General features: G+C 44.1%; 1 protein-coding gene across 1 annotated transcript in view; it reads left to right on the top strand.

The window, feature by feature from the left end:
• The window catches only part of LOC135233161 (uncharacterized), a 164,693-nt gene that overhangs the window by 1,179 nt on the left and 140,216 nt on the right, over window positions 1-23,298 (top strand). The window contains exon 2 of the mRNA XM_064296420.1: window positions 20,457-20,486. Within this exon, the coding sequence (XP_064152490.1) occupies window positions 20,457-20,486 (30 nt within the window). The remainder of the gene's footprint in view (window positions 1-20,456; window positions 20,487-23,298) is intronic.

Below are 23,298 nucleotides of genomic sequence, written 5' to 3'. Positions count from 1 at the left end.
AGTACCCAGCTAGTGCGTCCACGCTATTTTTCATGAAACAAGAATAAACTGAACTCTGTACATAGTTTATTCTGCCCCTAATGAATATACATTAAACTCAGTTTCAACAACTGATCTGCGATATAAAAAGAGCTTGAAAAGGGGCTGCACTTGTGATTTGGGAGAAGACAGCGATGGTTCTGCCTTAGATGAATCTTGAATTCTGATTAGACTAGGCTACATATTTTTTCGAATTGCGGAACCTATAGAGTCCACTTTTCCTCGTTCCTTTCTTAGATTCGTTGCTGAAGGTACACCAGCTGCCACGTGAAGCAACACAGACTGCACCTTAAAAGAATACCTGTTAAAATTTCTGATGAATCTAGGCTAGACTATGTAGACTAGGCAAATTCCCGATCGACTCTCCACGGAAATGAAACGAGCAAATGAAGTGCCGGTCATGTTAAGACGACGTTTTAATGACAGCAGGAGCCCTTGATATGAAGTGCTATTGCAGCATCGTCCTGCTTCAATTGCTCATACTTAAGCACGAGGCAATATGATACCCGACTGTTTAGTTTTTTTTTTTTTTCGAGATCTCTTGAAAGTTTGACATCTCTTGAAAGTTTTTTTTTGCTGGCACATACGTCTTGCGTTTGCCCCGTTTAATTAAATAAACCAGCTAAGCATAAGTGAGCAAATTAAAAATGGATCATTGAGATTAGATGTCTGAATCTTTTCATGACTATATTTACAGCTCTCAAAAAAGAAAGTAGACCATTCCTGCAAATGTGTTGGCATTTGGTAAATCTTGTCTGTTGACTCTTATACCCTGGAGGCTAGCGCTCAATTCCAAGACTGAGCTGCCAACTGTGACATCTTTCGTCCTCTGTCTGCTTGGTTTGAAGCGCATCTCACGGGCAGAAACGCCCGGGAAGCCTCCAGTCCAGATTGTTCTGATTAAGGCCGGTCAGATGGAATGGAATTCTGGGCAATTTACCACCAGCGTGATCCCAAGAGGACGTGTTCCAGTTTCCTTGTGACCATATTGCGACCAAGACTGTTTGCTTGCTGTTAGTCAGCGTTGCCACCACGACTGTAAAGCAGGGGTGCACAACAAGAGCCGGTCGGTTTCAGGAGTTTATGCCAACATCTGCTCTTAATTGTTTAATTAGCCCAATCATATCTTGATTTAACAATTGTATTAGCATCAGCAACAGCGGCAGACTAAAAGTATCCTGGAGATTTTACTTTTGGTTATTGGTCAGAACAAAGACCAACATGTAGTGGGGATGCAGAGATTTTATTTCAGGTTAACCAATTAATTTATTCCTAGATTGCATACTCCCCCTGTTCAGCTTCATCGATTCTTTGATGGAACACTGTCCTTGTCCAATTGAATAAAAAGATACACGATAACCTCTCACCCAGGGCTGCCCAACCCTGTTCCTGGAGATCTACTGTCCTGTAGGTTTTCACTCCAACCCTAACAAATCATAACTCATTCCAAAGTTAGAGATCTCCTTCAGCTGCAAATTAGTAGAATCAGGTTTAAAAAACAATTTGTCCTCAAACCAAATTTTTGTCAGTTGTACATGCCATGAAGAAAGTTCCATATGCACACTTGCTATATTGCAAATGATCACTCTAAAGAAGAAGAAGAAAAATAAAATATTTAACTTATAAAATCAAACCCAAGCGACTCAACATTCTCCAAATTGATAAAAATGTGGACACCTGGCCACTAAAGCTAACTATTTGGTAGATAGTGAAGAATTCAAAGACTAAGACAATGCTAAGCAGGCAAACCTGCATTGTGTTACTAAGTTATAATGTGAAAGAATTAAACACGTGCTCAACAACCTTAATTGAGCCTGATATTGGCTGTAACAACAAAACAAGGACTATGGACTATGTTTGGGAACTGCTAATGTAAGATACATCTGTTTGGAAGATATAAGTGTGATGTAATGGATTTGAATCCACTCTCTGCAGCAAGTGTGTCAGAAGGGCTGCACCTTATGCTGGTTTTGATGTGTTTCAGCAGCACTTATGCAGTTCATTTAAGCCATCGATTGGGGCTAAATGATCCACACAACTTGTTTGCAAGCTCTAAAATTGCCTCCTGATTATAAGAAAACCATAAAAATCTGTAGATGCTGTCACCCCCTGGGATTTAGGTCTTACACTGGTGTCTTAAAATATGGACTGTGTAGCCCTGCTGTAAAGATCATCCGCTTAGTGAATCAATAGTGCGCTCTGTCTGGTACATGTTAGAGTCAGGTCGGCTGTTTCTCTTCCTCACGCGTGGCCTTAGCGATAGCTTTAGAGCTTTTCAAACAATATGTTGAGAAAAGAGAAAGAACCACCACAGGGCTTTTTAGAAAATCTGCAACAAAAAAAAAAAACAGTCGTGAGTACCTTGTTGAGATTCTAGCTCCTCTAGGTACACATTATCTCTGCAAGGGAACTGGCTCTGTCTGAGGCCGCAGCGGGAAAACTTCCTTACTTTTTGTACCGCTTGTGAAGTATCTTCCTAATTAAAATTGATGGCAAGACATGGGAACAGAGTAGGGAAAAAAAAGCCACACAGAATGAAATCGGAGCAACAAACAAATGGACATGACTCATTTCTCTCCTAGATTCACACCAAATGAAATCATGTTTTTTTCGGGTCATTATCAGAGAAAATGAATCTATTATAAATCTATTGGAACTGAACTCAGCCTGTCCAGAAATAAAAATATCCATATGTGTGCCAGTTCCTTCTATAGGAAATAGGAGGAAAAAGATCTTCTGTTATTACATGGGTTTAAACAGGGGTTTCTGTTCCTTTTCTGTAAGTGTCCTCTGTCTAAGAGGGACAGGAAGTGAGGAATACTGTATGACTCAGTGGTTTGGTCAGGTTATATGAGTCCAGTTGGTAGTGGTTGCCAGTTTTGGCCTGTAAACATGGCTTGTCGTAACCTCCCCCTGCCCTGGAGGGTCACACACCCCTCTGGCAGATTCGTGACGTTGGGAGAAATGACTGAATTTCCCGCTCGCCAGCACAGGAACTCATCTTCTCGCACAAGAATTGAGTTGCTACTCCCTCACCCTTACCCCCACCCCCCTGTTTATTTGAGTTGGTTTTGCTTTCTCCGTTCATGGCAAAAAATTGTTATCTTTGCTATATGATGGCGAACGGCTGTTTTTATTGGCAGAAACATGTTCTTATTAGACTTCTTAGGGGGCAGCTTAGTATTGCTATCTCCAGCCTTTGTCTCAGGGGGCGTCTTTAACAAGGGGGTCCACAGGTTACTGTTAAAACATCAATATCGATTTCTGCTTCAAACATTAATGTAGGCCAACTGACAGCATTCTGAATGTAGCCGATCAGCCAGCGAGGTGGATTATTGAACATGTGATGCTGGATGCTTTAGTATAAAAATAAAGGCTTTTCACGTATAGTCCAAAGAGGATAACAATAAAAAAAAACCAATTCAGCCGTGGTGATTTGCTGAAGGTGGACGTGCGGATATTAATGGTTCCTGGGGAGTTGGAGGTGAGAGGCAGCGGTCCTAGAGGCCCAGATGCTGTCGGATTGTGGATTTGCGTGGAGCGGGCGGGAGTGGGACCCGGTCTTGTCAGCCTGACTGACGCGAGCAGTAATTTTGTTGGTGAAAGACTCTTTGTGTGTCTGTCAGAGGTGCGGCGTCGTGCAGCAGCCTCTCTGTGCTGCTGTTGCACATACGTAGCCTCTCCTGGAGCATTATGGGTAGGATGGGGCTGTGGCAGAAGGGCTGTTTAGCGTTGGGATTCATGCATTGTATTCCCAGGCCTTCCTCCACTTATTCCTGTAGTGCTGGGTTTGTTTTGTGTTGTGGATGGCACTGCAAGACCAGAAAATGCACGTGTTTTATTTGGTCCTGATGAGGAAAATATGGCATTGTTGCTTGGTTGGCTAGTGGTATTGCTATATCAGTCAGTGCTGTCGCTGGACAGATCTGTGCTGTTGCTAGGTAATTTGCTGATGTTGCCTGGTCAGTCAGTAATGTAACTAGGTATCATTGTTTGGTAAGTCAGTGTTACTGTCACCATTGCATGGTCAATTATAAAGTGTAGGCTGTGTGGGAACCGGAAGGCTTAGGCTTAGGCTTAGGCCTACCAAAATCTACTGTTTGGAACATCATTAAGAAGAAAGAGAGCATGAGCTCAGAAATCGCGAAGGGCCTGGCAGGCCAAGGAATACCTCTACTGTTGATGACTGAAGAATAATGAAGAAAATAGTGAAGAAAAACCCCCCAAACATCCATCAGCTCAGAAACACTCTTCAGGAAGCAGGCGTGAATGTGTCAGTGACTACTGTTCACAAAATACTTCACGGACGGAACTATAGAGGCTACACTGCAAGATGCAAACCACTAGTTAGCTGCAAAAACAGGATGGCCAAGTCACAGTTCAAGTTCAAGCCACTGCCACCAAACTCATTGGGCAATGCGTCATCCTCCAGCAAGACAGTTAACAAGCAGGAGCTGAAGATGGCTGCAGTACAGGCCTGGCAGAGCACCACCAGAGAAGATACTCAGCACCTGGTGATGTCTATTGCTCATAGGCTTCAAGCAATCAATGCATGCAAAGGATATGCGACAAAGTACTAAACATGATTACTTTCATTTACATAACATTGATATGTCCCAGACATGATGGTGCCCTGGTGAAAATATGGTGAAAACAAACATGTATAAAAACACCCTTAAATAAAAGCGTAGAATGTGCACAAATCTAAAACAAAGTACAGAGCCAAATCAAAAATAAATATGTCTTTGTCCCAAACATTATAGAGCTCACTGTATATATGTTTTTCTACTGAATCCCATCTGTTATAGCTGGGTGCATTCTGTTATTGGTTTTGGTTGTGGGTACAGTGGTACTACCCAAAGAGCATGCTCTCAATTGTACGGCTCAGTGGGGGAGAGCATCAGGCCAATACTGCCTTGCACAGTCCCTTAAGCTAAAAATGATATTTTTGCAGTTACGATCAATTTTTATTACCCCAGCTAATAAATGTTCTGAAATCTGTCTTTTAAAAAAAAAATTCCAGACCCAGAATTAGATTAAAGCACGGGTTCTTAAACTTTTTAATATCGAGACCCAAATTAGAACTACTTTTTAATATCGGGACCCAAATGAGAAATTTAATACCTTTTGGAGACCCATCAAATATAAATACTAGCATAGCCTAGTGTACTACAGACTCATTCCGAGACCTACCTCATACACTTCCCCTATAGAAAACATGGTGGTGCAGGGGATAGTGCTGTCACCTCACAGCAAGAAGGGCCCTTCTGTTTGGAGTTTTGGATTTACTGTTTCCTCCGGGTACTCAAGTTTTCTCCCACAATCCAAAAACTTTCAGGTTAGGCTACCAAAGCAATGCGGGAATTCAAAGGGCATTGTTGCAAAAGAGCATGCATGCTCAGTCAACCTAACCTTTATGAATTGTAGTAAATAAAATAAACTACACTAACTACCCATTTTGGGTCCTGACCCAACTGAGTCACTGTGGTCTGCCTCAACAGGGCACAAAATTATAGTGAGGCAGTCTTTTGAATACAATTTTCACATTCCAAATGACTATGATTTATGTTAGCAAAACTTTGTGAACTCAAGAATGGGTGGAGCCCTGTGCTGTCAATCATTCACTGCCTAGAACCAGTCAAAACGTGTTGCCTTCCACAGCATAACAATATGATTGGTTGAATTCACCTTCAGTTATGAAACATAGTGGTCCCGCCCATTCTAGTGGTTATAAAGACTCACTTTTCTCTCCCTGCTGGTTGCTGGTTGAGTTCTAACTGTGTTTCTCTGTGGCTGTGCCGGGTGGCCCGTCCTGCCGTGCTGACTTTGCCGTGAGCCGGCAGCCGGAAACCCACCCTGCCCTGGCATCTGTCCGGTGACGGCCAGCCGAAATCATCCCATCCTTTACAATCTGGCCTGGGCACCCCTAAAATGGCTACTGAGTGCCAGCTTCAGCGAAGCAGAACCGACCGTCAGGCCACACGCGAATAGACTGTCAGCGCTGAGCCGAGAGGAACCGAGCAGCCGTCTTGTTCCATTTGTGACTTTATTTCAGACAGACAGACAGAGAGGAAGAGTGGGAAGTTGTTACCACCAGGGCCTTTACCGATAAACCAGAAATGTTTTGTGAAACAATAAGGTCCTTTACATCCAATATGTCCATCTGTCTGACATACTGATATGTCAAAAATGTTCCTCTTCTGACAAATAATAAACGTAGGATGAAGTCAACTGAGCAAAAAAATAAAGAACCTCACGTGAGGAGATTTTGTTTAAGAGAAGGATAATTGTCAGTGTAAATGATTTCTGTACTCGGTTTTGCTTCTAAAATTGGGGTCTGTGAATCTTACAATTACAACAACGAAAGTGGATATTGATCGCACACAGAGTGTGTGTTGTCGTGGCCTTTGTGACGCTGTGGTACCTCGCCCTCTTAAACCTGAGTTTCTGTGTACTTGTTAGCATGAGCGCGAGTGTGCGCTTGTGCGTGCGTATTGCAGTGGCTAATCTTTAGAAGCACCCCATCATCTCCGAAACGCGCTTTTTGTATGATTTCCAAATGAGGAGGGAACCAGCTTCCCAGCACCCACTGATTTTTGCAGACACACAAAGACAGGGTTCTAACATATCATTAAAATGGAATACGTGTCTTAAAAGCACGTCTGTCTCGAAAATAAAGTCAGTTTTTTTGTGTTTGTGTTCAGAAAAACCGAAGTCATTGATGCAAAGCACAAGGATTTCTATGGTGCTTTACAGCAATCTCTGTGGAGACCAGCAGTAGTGTGTAATTAAAACTGCATCACTGTTGCAAGACGCATCTCTTCAGTATTTTGATGTGAGGTCCACTGGCCTGTTATCCTTTGTGTGGTTTAAGCACATCTGTTCTGTAACTGTCCAGTGTGTAAAGGAAGTACTGCTGTCGCTTAAAATTTTCGTAGGTGTTTTTAAACGATTATCTGTTGAATCTTTTGAATGATATCCTGCTTTCCCCGTTTGTCTGCTCAGCCTCCGATTAGCCTCACGATGGCAGTTTTATTTGGCCTCTATGACATCAAAGGTCAGAGATCATGTAACCGCTCCTTTCGGGGCATTGTGGAAGGAACCTATTGGTTGATTGATTAGATGGACACGCCTCCTCAGCACTGAAGCGTTCCCTCGTCTGCCACTATAGAGATTGTCCTGTCCACATACCAGCATAGGGGTGCTCGTATGTGGATATTCTTGACCAGGTGACCCCTGTCTTTCGTGTCTCTCAAGTATCGGTTGGCTTTGGCTAACAAGGAACTTAGAAACATCTTCCAAGTGACTTTCAAACCCACGTGTAACCTTTGTAGGTCACCCATTTTCAAAATGTTGAAGTGCTATGATGAGTAATTCCTTTTGCTCTTACGTGTGCACAAAGGTTTATCATTTGTTGGTGCCATTGCTTTGGATGTGTGAGATCTGTCATTTTTGAGAACTGCTTCAGTGTGCAGATGGTGAAATTCCAGAGAAATAGAATTTTAAACAGTATGCTAGTAAGTAGGCCTTTTGGAGAAAAAAGTCCAGTTTTATACTACTTGTTTTACTGCTGCTATCACTACTGCTACTGCTGCCACTACTGCTACAGCTACTACAAGGACTACTACTATCTACTACTTATCTTAAGTTTATTGAGGATGTACAGCATATTTATGGCTTATCTATGCCCTCCAATACACTTTGTTTTTCATGGGAACAGGAGATCTGCTCATATGAGCACTGGTCTCTCACTGCCAGCACAGCCACATAAGCGCTTGCTCCATAAGACCCTGTAAATCGACCAGGTGTGAAGTACTAATAAACACTATTAGTAAGACAGCAGAAACCATGAGACTTTTAGGGTTTTGAAAGGGGACATGAGAGAGAGACAGAGAGAGTTAGAAAGAGAGAGAGACTGCAAGGGAGGCCAGATTGAGATAGATAGATGGATAAATGGAGAGTGAGGCAGAAGGAACAGACAGATTGAGAGAGTAATCCCTTGGCCATCTGCTGTTGCTCGCAGAATGTTTGTCCGGGATGGACAGCGAACACACAACGGGCCGTCCAGGCAACAGGAAACTCCCCCCTACCCTGCTACCGCTGTCCTCCCTGGATCATGTGACCTGGTCACATGACCAGCTCTTGTCAGGGGCTCGGCCTTCAGCAGTGGATCACACAAACAGGTCACAGGAACAGACTCTGTCTCTTCAGCTGAACCTGTATCAGGCATGGTCTCCTCAGAGCTGCTGTCTACTTCTCCTTCCCTTACAAATGAGGCATTGTGAGGTTGTTCCATGTTGGTCTGCTGTGTCAGAATTTAGTACCTAATAATTCATAATGGTGGTGACAGATTACTGTGCATTTGTGCATGCTAGGGGCAGCATGGTTGCGCAGTGGATGGCAATGTCGCAGCAAGAAAGTCCCGGGTTTGAATCTCGGCTGGGGCCTTTCTATGTGGAGTTTACACATCTGTCCTACGGATACTCCAGTTTCCTCCCACATTCCAAAGACAGATAGGCTAATTGGAGACTCTAAATTGCCCATAGATATGAGTGTGTGAGTGAATGGTGTGTGTGCCCTGCAATAGATTGGCGACCTGCCCAGGGTATATTCCTCCCTCTCACCCAATGCATGCTGAGATAGTCCCCCCCATGGACGCTGACCAGGAATAAGTGGGTTAAATAATGGGTAGATGGATAGATAGCGCAGGCTACACCGAGGTATCGAAAGTAGTACTTAGCAAAGTAGATTCCATCAGATTCCAAGTGCTTGGCTCACATCACCATTTCTTTGCAGAATATTTTGACTGTCAAGGCATTAAAATCTATTTTGGAGCGAATTTAGATGATGTATAAATGTAATTCAATTGTTATCTGTTCTTCCAACCTCCACACAGACTTACTTTACTTCAAACATTCTGAAAACAGGCAGTGCTGGACACTTTGTAACTATTTCCTGGATAGTTAAGCTCAGCACGTTTTTGTTAGGTGGAGGAAAAACAATTTTAATGACGACTACTGTACAGATATTCTGAAGCTCGGAGTGGGTATCGAACCTCATTAAAACCCATCAAATGGAGTGCGCTTTTGTGTGTTCGCTTCTTACTGTCTAGAGTTTCGTTTCATTATCCCGTGCTAAAATATAGTCACTGTGACAGAGCGGCTGTCTAATCGTCTCCCTTCCTCAGTTTGCTGTTGAAAGGATGCCGCAGATCTGAAGCGTGTTGTGTTTCCCTACGGGTTCGCAATTAGTTTAGCTGATTGGTTTGATGTTTGTTTGCTGTCCGTTTCACCAACTGTTCAGTGTGAACCTCAGTGTTGGGTCAAATATTCAAATGCCAGTCCAGATATAACGGTTTCCGTCACTCACAGTGGGCATTGTGCTCACCTTGTCTTGTAAACAGTATTAGTCTGACCCCCAGAACAATTCTTGTTTTGTATTGTGAATTTGTAACAGGCGGCAGTGTCACCCAGGTGCAGTCTGAGGTAATATTTTATGGTTTTCACCAGCAGAGCTGGTAGCTCTGGATCTTTTGGTGCAGGCTGTCTGAATTAAATGGGGAGCTTTTGCAGGTGGTGAATTTTTGTGATCTAATCCTCAAGATTCTGAGGAAATTGGATTTTCTGGTGGCTGATATAATCCCCAGATGGGAACATTTTTTCTTTTATTTTTTGTTGTTGTGCTGTTGCTTAATTAGTAGGTCAGAATGGCTAACTGAATTCTCTGTGGACCCACATGTGGATGTGTCCCTATGTTAGCCCCAGTGTAGCATGGGAGCTATCCATGGTTCTGAAATCAGGGTTGGCAGATTCTTTCCCCTCCCTGTTGTGTGTGTGTAGTAGGGTTTTTTGGTGGAGATGTGGCTGTGGATGTATGGAGCTGAAGGTGGATTTGAAGATGAAGAGACAGGCAGTAAGAGAGCTGGACTCTGACCCCTCACCCCCTCTAACACACCGACAATGTCCCAGGACTGTCAAATTATTATTATTATTATTATTATTATTATTAGTTACAGTAGTAGTTGTAGTACTTGTTGTACTTGTAGAAGTAGTAGTAGTTTTTATTTGTTTGATTTGCATTAATTATGTGTCTTTAGTGATGATGGAGAACCAATCTATTTAGATACTACTACTACTACTACGGTACTACGATTGCATAGGGATTTTATAATGCTCACAGGAATTGCATATGTAGGTGAAATGTCGTAATGAGCTCCATCCCCTTAACAAAGGTCTCGTCCACCTGAAAATGCAGGTAGGACCACAGCGCCACCTGCCCTCAGCCACAGGTACAATGCCTAGCGTGCGGAGGTGAGAAAATGAGACAGAGCCGTCTGAATATGTTTATTGAAACGTCTGAATAATATGTTTATTAAAAAACACAAATGAGGAAATGAGTGTGCCGAGCATAGCCTTTCGCTCTCCTCCACGGCACTGGGAGGGCGTCCGCAGCGCTGCCTGCTTGGAGTGTCGTCTCTGCCCGCCTGCGGTAATGAGCCGCTAATTAAGAGAAGAGCGGAACTGGCCGGAACCAGCCCGTCTTTGATGAGCAACGCTGACCTGCTACTCCCTTCCAGCCCCCCTGAGCCCTGTCTGGGGGGGGGGGTCCCAACCGTCCTGCTGGATGGAGTGTGCCTCAGGTGCTCCCCCCCCTCACCCCCACCCCCACCCCCACCACCTATTCAGCCTGTTAGAAGACCGTCTTAATTAGTTCCTCGATAAGGGCAGCCAGTGACTCCACGTGGGGCTGCTTATATATTTATTTATTTAGCAGGTCTCTGTGTCGTTTCTACATCATTTCCCATTGGCGGGCTTTCGTGTAAGGAAGTGCACAGACTTGACATCATCGAATGAGGGAGTGTTAGGCAGGAGAGCCCAGACCTGATTGGTCATGGCTCTCTGTGGCAATTAGTAGTCTTTCCTCCAGCCTGACATCATCCTGCTTTTATAATAATAATAATAATAATAATAATAATAATAATAATAATAATCATAATAATTTTCTCCCAATTTAAAATGTCCAATCATATTTGTTTGTCCCTCTCGATGCTGCAGTGGCCTCAGTTTCATATCTCGGTGACATCATCCCCTTTTATATTCCATGAGAGCTCTGTTCTTTTTTTGGTTTTGTATTTCATGAGAAGAGCGCTGTTTTTTGGGGCAATAAATGCATCATAAAAATAAAAGCGTAAATTGGATGGGGTGCTGGAATGTAGGGCAGTGTAATACCCCCCACCCCCCCCCCCCCACCCACCCACCCACCCTACCCCATTCTATTTGGCTCTCTTAGAGGATAAAAATAGAGCATCATCTGCTGTTACTAACCTCACTGGCTCCCCGTGGTACCTTTGCAGTGGTGTTGACTAATCTCCGGCCACAGCCATGTCCACAAACAAAAACAAGCAAACGACAGAGCCTCAGGACAGCTTCAACATCACCTTTCATCATGTGACAGTTTGAAATGCCCAGATATCGACGTGTCTGTACCTGTCTTTTCATCTGTCCTTTTCTCTGACAGTTCCTCTCTGTCTCTCTTTACTCTGTCTCTCTGTCTGTGTCTTTATCAGTCTGCATCTTCTCTGTCTACATCTTTCAGTCTATGTATGTATAGCTCTTCATGAATCTATACATCCATTTTGGTCTTCTGTCTGTCATCTTGCTGCCTATGAATAAGTTTGCGCCTATAGTTGCATAATGGATAATTGCAGTTTTGTTTCACTGTACTGCTGGTTAAGTGCATAATAGCTGAGCAGGACAGAGCAGATTGGAGCTGTCAAAAAAGCCTGTGCTGATTTTCATTATGCTTATGCTAATCTTGATCGCTCAAGTGTTCATTTTCTTAAGAGCTCATTTGTGTCATTCCTGGTGATAAAAAAAGTCTCTTTTGGAAGTCTCGTCTGATGGTAGCAAAGTTTTTTGGGTTTTTTTGGGAAACATTTTTAAATGCACATTCTCTTAATTTATATACACAATTTGTACATTCTAATCACAATCATTTAAGTACATTTTAATTGTGTTAAATTGTTGCTGACTGCGATATGTGAGAAAGATATCAGTTTAAGGCCTGAATTTAATCAATATTTGTCCTCAGTCCCATGATTAAATGCAATGGTTGATTTCATTCTGCACAGACACAGTTTATTGAGTTTAGTAACAACCGAAATGAATTAGTCCAAATATAATGAAAACCTGAAATTTAACTGAAAGTTCACGGCAAATGTTAATTTTTGAGGCCGTGTTGTGTTTTTCTTATTTCATTTGCAGTAATACTGCTTCCTGTCAACTAGCTAGACATGAGGTATCGACTCATCTGTTTCACTTCACTTAATCCTTGTTCATTTATATTTTAAAGCCAAAGTCAAATGAGTTATTTAGAGAAAAAATGAATGTAGTGTAAAAAAAAAAAAAAACAATCTGCAGAAAATCAATGGCTGTCTACCTTTCGGGTCTAGCTAGTGTGAGATAGCTGACACAGGCTGAACCAGTGCTGGCTGGTGATTGCTTCATTTTCAGTCGTTTCCTTGCACTGCGATGACATCATCTGCGGGAGGTCCAAGACTTCCTGGTCCTCATCCACATAGTTTCATTGGAGCCATTGATTGTATGGAGAAGTTGACACACCTGTGTCCATGTGCCAACCAACTGCTCCAAAACCCCTTTGGGGCTCTCTGTCGACATGGCAAGGAGCAGACTCTACAACTTTAAGAAGCTCTAATAAGCAAATATGATTGGTAAAAAAAATTTTTTAGGTTGCCCCTTTGAGGAATTTCATTGTTTTCTGAAGGGTTGAAGTATTGAAATGAGGCGTTAACCCAGGTTTGAAAGTGACGCGAGATCCCAAGGGAGTCGATCGCCTGGGAACCACTCAAAAGGGGTGGGGCCACAGAGAGTGGATCCCGCAGTACTGATCCTCTGTCAGCCCTCATTAGGCAGTGGCCCCCCGGGGGGGGGCCTGCCAGCCGCACGGAGGCCGCTCCCGCGTCGCTTACAGCATTAGGGCCCGGATTATCCCGCGGGAAGTCCTCAATCTTCTCCGCGTGACCTCTGATCACCCACGGTGGCTCCCATCAGCCCCTGCAATGCCGGCTCTGACATTTTGGCGCGCGTTCCGTTACACGGTGCTCGCCCCTCGTTCGTTGGCTGGGTAGATTTGTGTTTGGTCTTGACACAAATTTCTGTCCTTAGGCTCAGAGACAGAGAGAATGAAAGAAAGAGGAAGAGAAAGTCAGAAACACAGAAAGAAGGAGACTAGATCAGAGTGAGATGTGAGAAGAAAGGTAGAGACAGACAGCAAGTGAGAGAGACAGAGACGGGGAGAGAGAGAGCAAAATTGGAAGCAATTTTCTGCTGGTCCTACCTTTCCTCCATCCCATGTGCTCTGTGCTCTTTGCTGTGTGCTCTGTGTCCTGTGTCCTGTGCTGCGCTCTGTGCCCAGTGCCCTGCTGTGTGCCCTGTGTCCCATGCCCTGTGCTTTGTGCCCTGCTCTGTGCTCTTTACTGTGTGCTCTGTGCTCCCTGCTGTGTGCTCTGCTTGTTCCCTGTGCCCTGTGCCTTGTGCTGTGCTCTGTACTGTTTGCTGTGTGCCCTGTACCCTGTGCCCTGTGCCCTGTGCCCTCTGCCATGCTCTGTCCTGTGCCTTGTGCCCTGTACCCTGCACACTGTGCTCTGTACCCTGTGGTCCCTGAACAGAACTGGAGTTTGGAAAGGGCACTCAGAGAAGGCCCTCATTCCCCAAATGATGATTCTTACTCTATTATTTACCACCCTCACACTGCTATAAATATCACAGAGCTGAGCTGGAAAAGCCTGTTCTCTGGGAAGCCAGGTGGGAGCAGATCTAATCTGGATATAATTATTTGCTTTGCAGACCTCCCCATCCGGGATGAGCAAATTCACATTTCTGTTTATACAGCTGGGTATTTATCGAAGCAATTTGGGTGAATCCCTCGCTCAAGGCCCACCCGTGACTCGAACCTGTAGCGTGCTTAAAGCTCAGATCTTTCACCTGTAGGTTTACCCAGAATGCACTCCCCCCTCCTTTTTCTTCATTTCCTGTATGTGTGTGTGTTGGATGATTAGTCTATTTCAGCATCTTTGGTTCCTCTTCTGCTCAATTCAGTCTCATTAAAAGATATTTGATTTCAGCAGGTACAGATTGCACCTTTGGTTTAAGACGTCGGATTCTCTTTATTGTGGAAGAGTGAAAGGGTCTGCAATTTTGGCTGACAAATAACTGTGCATTGCATTTACAGAGGAACAGCCTGCATTGGTGCATTGTTTGTGGTTCCTCTGATGCCAAAAATAACATTTCCAGGGGTATGTAAATGGGACAGCTGCAACTACAGACCAGCTGTGTGAGCTTCCCTCTTTTCCCCCTGCCCCCATGTAAAGAGAGGGGGGGAAAGCTTCAGCTGACAGTGCCAATTGGGCATGGGAAGGCCAGAACTCAAAAAATAAATGAAAACTCCACTGTCTTATTCACAGAATGGCTCAGATGCAGACTCCACTGGGAAGCCTATATAGCACCCAGACCAAGTGCCAGAGAAATAAAAAAGGACTCCCTGAATACTCCTTAGAAGGGCTCTGTCAGCAGCAGTGATACACTCTTACCAGGGTACTCCAGTCTTCGACTGAAAAGAGCTTCTGAAAAACCTGCAGGGTTGTAAAAGGAACGTGATTGAAAGGGAGATGGAGAGAAGGAGAAAGGGAGAGAGGGAGAGAAGGACAGGAGAGGTAGAAGGGGAGGTGGGTGGGTAGGGAGGGAGACATGCTTTGAAAGTGGGGTCAGGAGTGAACAATGAAGCTAGGAGACAGTGGCAGATGGAGAGGCTGAAAAAGAGACAACAACAATGAAGGAAATTTAAGGTGCCAAAGAAAGGCCAAGTGTGTTTATAGCGCACATTACCCATAATGCACCTGCACTAGGACAGGCAACCTGTAGGTTTACACACATAATCTATAACTGCATTTGTCTTCTCTGGGTATTGTGAACCCTGTTCCTGAACATAAAGCACTACTTTCTAGTACACAATAATGTCACCTGCACCAAATAATTTCTATTTATTACATCATACTGCTCATGCTGCAGTGGAACAGTGTTTGATCACAGACCTCGAGTTTGTTCTTGATTGGCACAGAACACGGATTCTGGTGGCTGTTTGAGACGATTAGTTAAAGGCTTTGACTCACTTGATTCTCCTGCTAATAAACTAGGGATGGCTGAATGGTGTGCCTGAAAGCAATTTGCTTGAACGTGGCTGACTTCACTAACTCCGCTAGTTTGTTGACATTTTGGGATAAACTCAGGACTTTTGATTTCACGAAGCAAGTTCACAATTTGGCCAGACTTATTGCTGGGTCTTAAACCCAGACCTGCAAGACTGCAGGTTTATGCTTAAATTAGCTGTATGACATGAACATGGCCTATAAGCCACATGGAGAAATCACACACACACCAACAGCAGAAATAATTGTGAGGTTCTGGTCGATGAATGAGCCATCATTGTAAGAAGAGCATTTAGAAGTTTTTTTAGAGACTGGCAAGATCCTTCAAGGCAATGGTAACTGACCATGTTCCAGGAGATCTACCATACAGTAGGTTTTCATTTTTTGACAATCATTTTGCACACCTGATTGTACTAAGTAGCAGCTCAATCCTGATCTTTAGCCATTGACTGAGGTGTGCTTTGTTAGGGTTGGAGTGAAAACCTACAGGACAGTAGATCTCCAAGAACAGAGGTTCGTTACCACTGCTTTAAGTCACTTGTATGATTATCTTTATGAGTGCTACTGGTTTAGGTGTACCTCCAGTAAATAATAGCTGCACGCATTTGCCAGCTTGGAGTGAAGCGAGCCCAAACAGTGATTCACACACCTTATTGAGCTCTGCTTCCTCACATTGGTACATTTTTATATGCAGTTGGCGATGCTGAATATATAATAATAAGCTTTATTTGTTCATTTGTTTCATACATAAAATGTAATGCAAAGTACTTTACATTTGAGGACAAGAATAAAAGCTACATAAAACCAACAAACAGGATAGAGAATTACACAATACAATAGTAAAATGTGGAAATGAAAACAAGGCAGAGACAAAACTTCAATAAACACAATCAATGAGAAATAGGCTACCATTAAAGCCAAAGAAATAAAAATATAGGTAAAGCCACAGTATAGCGTACCGAGTAACCAGGAAAGTGTATTCCAAAGGCATATCAGTATGTTCATCAGATTTCCTGGCCATGTAAGGGTGAGCAGTATTAAGTAAGGTTTCTATGCAGGTGACGATATAATTTGCAAGCGGGTTTCACAATGGTATTATTTACATAATCACTAATAAATAAATGTTTTTATACTGTTTCCAAATGTTCTATGAGTTTAACCACTAACTAAAATGTACAATTTGAATAAAGAGGCTATGTCTGCAATATATTTTTATATTTATCTTTGACCTACTGCCAGCTCCTTTTGTAGCTGTTGCCACGTGCTAAAAAATTATATAATTTGATGTTTCAGAGTGGTGACATTATCTGAAAGAAAGTGAAAGTGTCGAACAATTATCTGCCAGGATTCCTCTCTCATTTTGGCTGCTCTAGCTATGTTAGTTAGGATTTCTGTCTCTTGATGAGTTCTTGATCTTAAGAATATGGTAAAGAAATATGCCCTCTCCAGTGTTGCCATAATCTCCAACCCCATAACAAAAAAAAACAAAAAAAACATAGGTTACATTATGAGAGGTTGAAAAATATTGCTTTTGTCAATTTTTGATGTGTTAAGTGATCTCGCTAAGCACCATCTCCCTTTGTTTCTCTATAAGGAGTGTGATCCTGTTTTCGGTGTGCGATTGATCTCCCCTTTATAGAAGAGTGGGACGAATCAATCCTAGATTAACTAATGAAATTCTAATTCACGTTCTGAAATGTAGTAAACCCGAATTTAATCAGTGACCTAATTTGATAAAATATTCATCAAATTATCTGGGATTGTTTAAGTGTTTAACGTGAAACAGGGCCCTGATCAATATAATAGACTGAAGGCCTTTGCTGGGCAAACATTGATGCCGGATGTACGTTTGTGTGTTTTCTCTCCCTCTGTAATGAGGAGGAATCTTATCCTTGATCTTATTCTTGAGGGATTATCTGGGGGGTCTGAACTGCTGCAGGATGAACTAATCACCTCCCTGCTGTCCTGAGGCCTGGCTTTGGGCCAGCCGGAGCACTGGGCCCCTCTGGGCTCCTTCCAGCTGGGCACATGGAGGCTGCGATGAGCCAATTACAGCTCACCTGCTTCACTGTTCACTGAGACTGTATGCATGCTTACCTGCGTGCATGTGAGTATGTATGCATGCATGTGGGCATGTTAGTGTGTGCACATGCATGCATGTGTGCATGTGAGTGTGTGTGCATGTGTGCATGCTTGCTGCATGTGAGTGTGTGTGCATTGGTGCATATGTGCATGTGAGTGTGTCCACATGTTTGCATGTGTACATGTGAGTGCGTGTGCATGCATGCATGTTTCCCTGCATGCACACGTGTTTGCGTGTATGTGTGCGTGCATTTTTCATGCTTGTATGTGAGTATGTGCTAGTATGCATGCTGGTATGTGCTAGTGTGTGCACTAGTATACATGTTGTACATGTGAGTTTGTGTGTGTGTGTGTGTGTGTGTACGAGTATGCATGCATGTGTGCATGTGTGTGCTTGTGCATGTGTGTGTGCATGCACGAGTGCCCCTGTATGTATTCTTGCATATGTACATATGCAGACCTGCATGTGAATGCACATTCAAGCCACGAGAGGGATTTGCATTGTCATCTTAATTAAGGTTTCACAGATCCCCCCCCCCCTCCCCCAACACCCCTACCATCACTGACCTGCCTGAGCTGACCTCCTTATCTTGTCCCAGACCTGGTATTGGATGTTACTGAAGGGAGTGGCTGGTGCTTTAACAAAGAACTCAGTTTCCACATGTTGACACAAGATTCCTCATTTCAGCATCTGACTTCAGCTCAGCTTGTATCAGCCCTCAGTCACCAAATTGCTGTGAGAGTAACCAGTCCGCTCCTCTTGAAGTGGAAAATAGATTAAAATTTTTGTCCTGTGAATCGCCTTGTTAGTGATGGCATAACGAGCTTATGTTTTAAAATATACCATCCGATGTGTATGGCTGAATATGCACTGAAGGTATTCTGATGAAATATTTTGGCTGATTCAATCCTAACAAGTGAAATTTTAATTCACGTTCTGAAACGTAGTAAACCCGAATTTAATCAATGACATAATTTGATCAGATATGCATCAAATTATCTGAGGTTGTTTAAACAATGTACGTGAAGCAGGGCCGTGATCAAACAAATCTTTTGGCTGTGAGCCTTATTCATCAAGCAGTGTGCCACATGGCCACCTTGTATTGCGTGGATACACTACCCCATCCTAAAAAGTGGAGATGATCTTTTATTATTTGATGTAATCTCATACAAGTAGAACTTGTCAAACTGCGAAGGGAATAAACTCTGACTTTTCTGAGTGCTAAGGAATTGATACGGACCTTGAGTGTCCTCTGGATGGAGAGCCTAATGGTGGACAAGGTTCTCTCCTGCCGTGATGTTTGCGATCTAACCATTTCCGCTTTGAAGTTCACTTTAAGCTCTTAAAAACTTTTCTCTTTTTTTTGGGGATGAGAGAGAGGCCAATTTTCCACTCAAAAATATGTCAGCTGTTCAATTCTCTTTGTAAATTGTAGTCCTGCTGTCCTGAAAATAGGGTTTATAGCTCTCATTATAATGTGCATGATGGAACCTGAGTCAGAGATGGTAGAATACTAGACATAAAAGGCTACATCAAGACTCTGTTTGGTTTATAGATTGGATAAACAAGACAGTGAAATTCAGAATTTAACGGAAAAGAAAAGTGAGTAAAGGGATTTGACAAAACTGTCATGGACTGCAGCTGAACAGATCCATAATTATTCTTGTAGGCATACACATAAAGTTATGCCTGTCCACATGAAGTTATCCTTTGCTAAAAACTTCTCTTTGCAAACTGGTGACATTTTACTTTATAATTAAATAAAGCAACTATTAATGAGACTTTATTTGCTTATTTTCTTCCCTGTTGTGGATGTAATCTTGACAATAATTTATTATAGTAATGAGGTGTGTTTCAGACAAGCAGAGCCACAATCGACGGCAGTTCCAAACTATGTATGTACCTGCATGCGTGTGTGTGTGTGTGTGTGTGTGTGTGTGTGAGCCTGTGCACACATGGACCACTGAAACAAACATGGATATGTCTGTATTTGCACACTCATGTTTAATTCACTGGTCTATAGAAAAGACCTTTTTCTTGAAGCGTGCATGTGTGTCTATCAGCTATCAGTACAGCAGTGTCATCTTTTGATTTGTTTATTCTCTGGTCTTCCAAGGGCCTTCTTGGTGCTGATAAATCATCACTGACACAGACCCCTAACCTATCGGGGCTATAAATGACAGTAACATGGAGCAATCACTCTATTAATACAGCATGCCTCTGTACTTTTTAAAGTTGAGTGATTGACAGTCTGGGCAATCTTTGGCTATGCTAGCGAGGGTCTGACTGGTGATTGACGGAACGAGAGCGCTGGCGAATCATATAATTCCACGGTCTCTGACTGGCGGCTGGAACTCGGACAGTAGAATTGCTTCTCTGAATGAACCTCAGGCTGTGTGTCCGGCATGTGGCAGAAAAAGGACACTTCACCTGCTCCCAGTCTTTCAGAGAGCTTATTCATGCTCTGTTACGCACCCCCTATTGAAATACTGCCTTGCTTGTTTCGAATCATAGAGAAACAGCATCTACAGCTGGGCTGCTCAATCCTGTTCCTGGAGATCTGTCATCCTGTAGGTTTTCACTACAACCCTAATTTGACATGCTCAATTTTACTAATTAGCAGCTCAATGAGATCTCTTGGTGATGAATGAGGTGAGGTTTGTTAGGGTTGGAGTGAAAACCTACAGGACGTTAGATCTCCAGGAACAGCGTTGGGCAGCCCTGATCTATAGTGTAGCTAGGACCTTGTGACTTTGACAGTCTGATGTGGACATCTTTAGAAAGTGCGTAATATACAGTAAATTATGTATCTTTATCTCATGGTCCATCTCAGCCCCTCTCATTTCCACCAGTGTGTCCCGAGTACCACAGTTTTTGGAAGTGCTGATTTATTGTCAGCAATCGGGCAGTGCTGGACCAAGAAGGCGACTCTATCCACAGCAATCAGAGTGCTCGTTCAGTCCTGCTTTTTCAGGGTGATGCGTTTTTTCTACCTGGGGAATAAAACTGATATAGCTCCAGCAAAGAAAATAGTCTTTCTGTCTGTCTGTCTGCATGTAGTGACCATGCTCAAAATGGCTGACCTTGTCTCCTTTTCTCTTTCCCTTTCAGTGAAGAAGGCCAAACTCCTTGGACCTCCAGGTAAGGTGAAAGCAGTTACACTTCTCTGGAACCTTCACCTGAAACAAAGAACGTCTGAGTCTGTATCCTGGGGCATTAAAAGTTGATGACATGCTGTGTTCTGAATAAAGGTTAATGCTGAGTGGTACTGGTTCAGTACTTCGTTGGGAGACTTCCTGGGAAAACCAGGCGGTTGCCAGTAGCGACGCTTGCGGAAGGGGGCGGGCAGTACGAGTTGTCCTTTCTACTGTTCCCATCAGGCAAAATGAAAATTTCCTTGTGTCCTCCTCTGCACCTTCAGTGGCCTTTGGGGCGTCTACAAGCAGAAAATCCAATCAGCCCTCATCTGCGAACGCGCCGAGCACTGTATGAGTCTTAATTAGCTGAGCGGGGGCCGGGCGTGTTGGGAGGGTTGCTCGGCTCAGTCCTTTAGCATTTACGGCGGAAACCTTTTTTACTCTCGGTGCATGCTGGGGGATCGTTGTGAGGAATGCGAGTGTAGGCGTAAGCTCTTCTCTGCTCTGGAAGCCTTGAACGAGAGCCGGGAGAACACGGCCGCCGCACTACAAATCTCACAGAGACCAAACGAGTGCCTGCGTCTTGTGGCTCGTATTGGTGTCAATGCCAGTATTACATTACATTACAGGCATTTAGCAGACGCTCTTATCCAGAGCGACTTACACAACTTTTACAGAGCATTTTTACATTGTATCCATGCATACAGCTGGATGTATGCTGAAGCAATGCAGGTTAAGTACCTTGCTCAAGGGTACAACGGCCTACCCGGGAATCGAACCTATGACCTTTCGGTTACAAGCCCAGTTCCTTACCCACTGTGCTACACTGCCGCCAGTATAAAGCACATCAGAGAGGATGGTGTTTGTCTGGGCAGAGAAAGGCAGGTGAGTTCTGGAGGGAAGGGTAGGGAAGTGGCGGGGGTGGTGGGTGATAGTTTCTAGCCTCAGGGGAGCTCTTACAGTGAGAAGTGGTTTCGCTGGCTCCCGCTGTTGAGTTTCAGCCCCCCAGAGTTTCGTTGTTAGACCACAGAGCTGGCCACACACTGGCCCTATTGTCACACCTGACAATCCCGCCCCTGTGTGTGTTTGCCCTGGCCCAAGAAAGGCTTCTCACTTGTGTGTACCTGGCTCTCTCCCCCCCTGCTGGTTTCACCATCCTGACTGCTCCGGCACCTGTTTGTTTTTTTTTCTTTTGGAAACTGGAGCTAATGTTTGCGCAAGGAGACTAGCGCCCGTGTGTTCCCAGCTCTAAGCATTTGTGTTGGCTTCCCGGATTCTTGGTCTTGTGTTTCTGTGTGCGGTTCAGTTCTGTTTGTATTGTGGCCTTGCAGATCGGAGAGATAAACTGATCTGTCCACTCCCAACAGTCTGGTCTCCTCTTCAGTCAGTAAAATAATTAAACAAGTCAAAATGGTGTGTGTGTGTGTGTGTGTGTGTGTGTGGAGAGAGGGGGGTGCTCCAGATGGATGCAAAATCTCTCCAGAAACTGGAAGAAATTCCCAGAACGAAACGGAACGCTACATCCTGCCACCGGTTCTGTGAGTTTAATAAACCTCTCGAATCCTGTGGTATAATCAGACGAGAGTAGAACAGCTTCCCTGAGCCCCCCCCCACAAACCCACCCGCCCGCCCGCCCGCCCGTCCGCCGTCAAAAAGAGCCGACTTTCGCGAATCAGACGCTCGGGACCCCTCCAGAGACTGAAGAGCCTTATTAGGCTCGGTCGCTGAATAGAAGCACGTGCGGCGTTCCACCGCTCACGGGACAGATCAATCGCTTTCCGCGGCGCCCCTTCCCCGGCGGGTACGGCACTGCTGTTCCTCCCGCGGTGGCGGAAATGCCCGCCTAAATTGATGGCTGCCATAGGTCTATGAAACGCACAGAAGTGGCGGGCTGCTCTCCTAATGGGGAACTGCAGATGTGGAACCACCACTTGGGCAGAGAGCAAATGAAATCCTTTAGTTATTTATTTATATATGTTCTTTTGTCTAGCCACCTGCAAACCTCCAATTACAAACTGGGAGTGCTTTTGACAGTTCGATTTGTGGACTTGTTGTGTGTGTGTGTGGTGTGTGTGTGTGTGTGTGTGTGTGTGTGTGTGTGTGTGTGTGTGTGATGTGTGTGCATGTGAGTGTGTGTGTGTGTGTGTGTGTGTGTGTGTGCATGTGAATGTGTGTGTGTGTGTTTGTGTGTGTGTGTGCATGTGTGCATTTGTGTGTGTGTGTATTGTGCATGTGTGTGTGTGTGTGTGTGTGTGTGTGGTGCATATGTGTGTATGTGTGCGTGTGTGGAGTGGGGGTGGGTGGGACAAGATTCTCTCCCCCTTACATGAGAGGAAAAAAGCTATCAGGAAAAGACAAGTTGTCATTTACAGTTAGCAGGTGTTCCTTTGTCTGAGCTGTTCTATTGATTCTCGTCCTCCCTCCCCCTCCGGTTCATTTTATTTTACAGATTTCTCCCAACCCCCCTCCCTCCCCTGGTTTATTTACCCAGAGAAAATTGCAGGTAGCTGTATGTACGCAGCCTGGAGTGAACGAGGGGCCAAGATGACGGCTTCTGTGATGTCCTTCGTGTTTACAGTCTTCCTTTAGAATCTTCCTTCTTCCTTCTTCCTTCTTCCTTCTTCTGTGGTGATATCCCCCAGCCAAAAGTTACGCCACTTTGCCCCACCTGGCCTGGACTGATTGTTGCCTTAATCCCTCGCGGTCGTTGGCTTTGGCATTGGGTGACTTGGCCACCAACCACCAGGTCATGAAGGTTCATAACCCAGTAACTACTGTATGTGTACAAAAAAAAATCTCATTCAGTGTTTTTAGTT

This window comes from Anguilla rostrata, chromosome 10 (genome assembly GCF_018555375.3).
Source record: "Anguilla rostrata isolate EN2019 chromosome 10, ASM1855537v3, whole genome shotgun sequence".
Classification (NCBI taxonomy): Eukaryota; Metazoa; Chordata; class Actinopteri; order Anguilliformes; family Anguillidae; genus Anguilla; species Anguilla rostrata.
The sequence above is the reverse complement of the archived record's forward strand: the minus strand, read 5'-3'. Positions and strand labels throughout refer to the sequence as shown.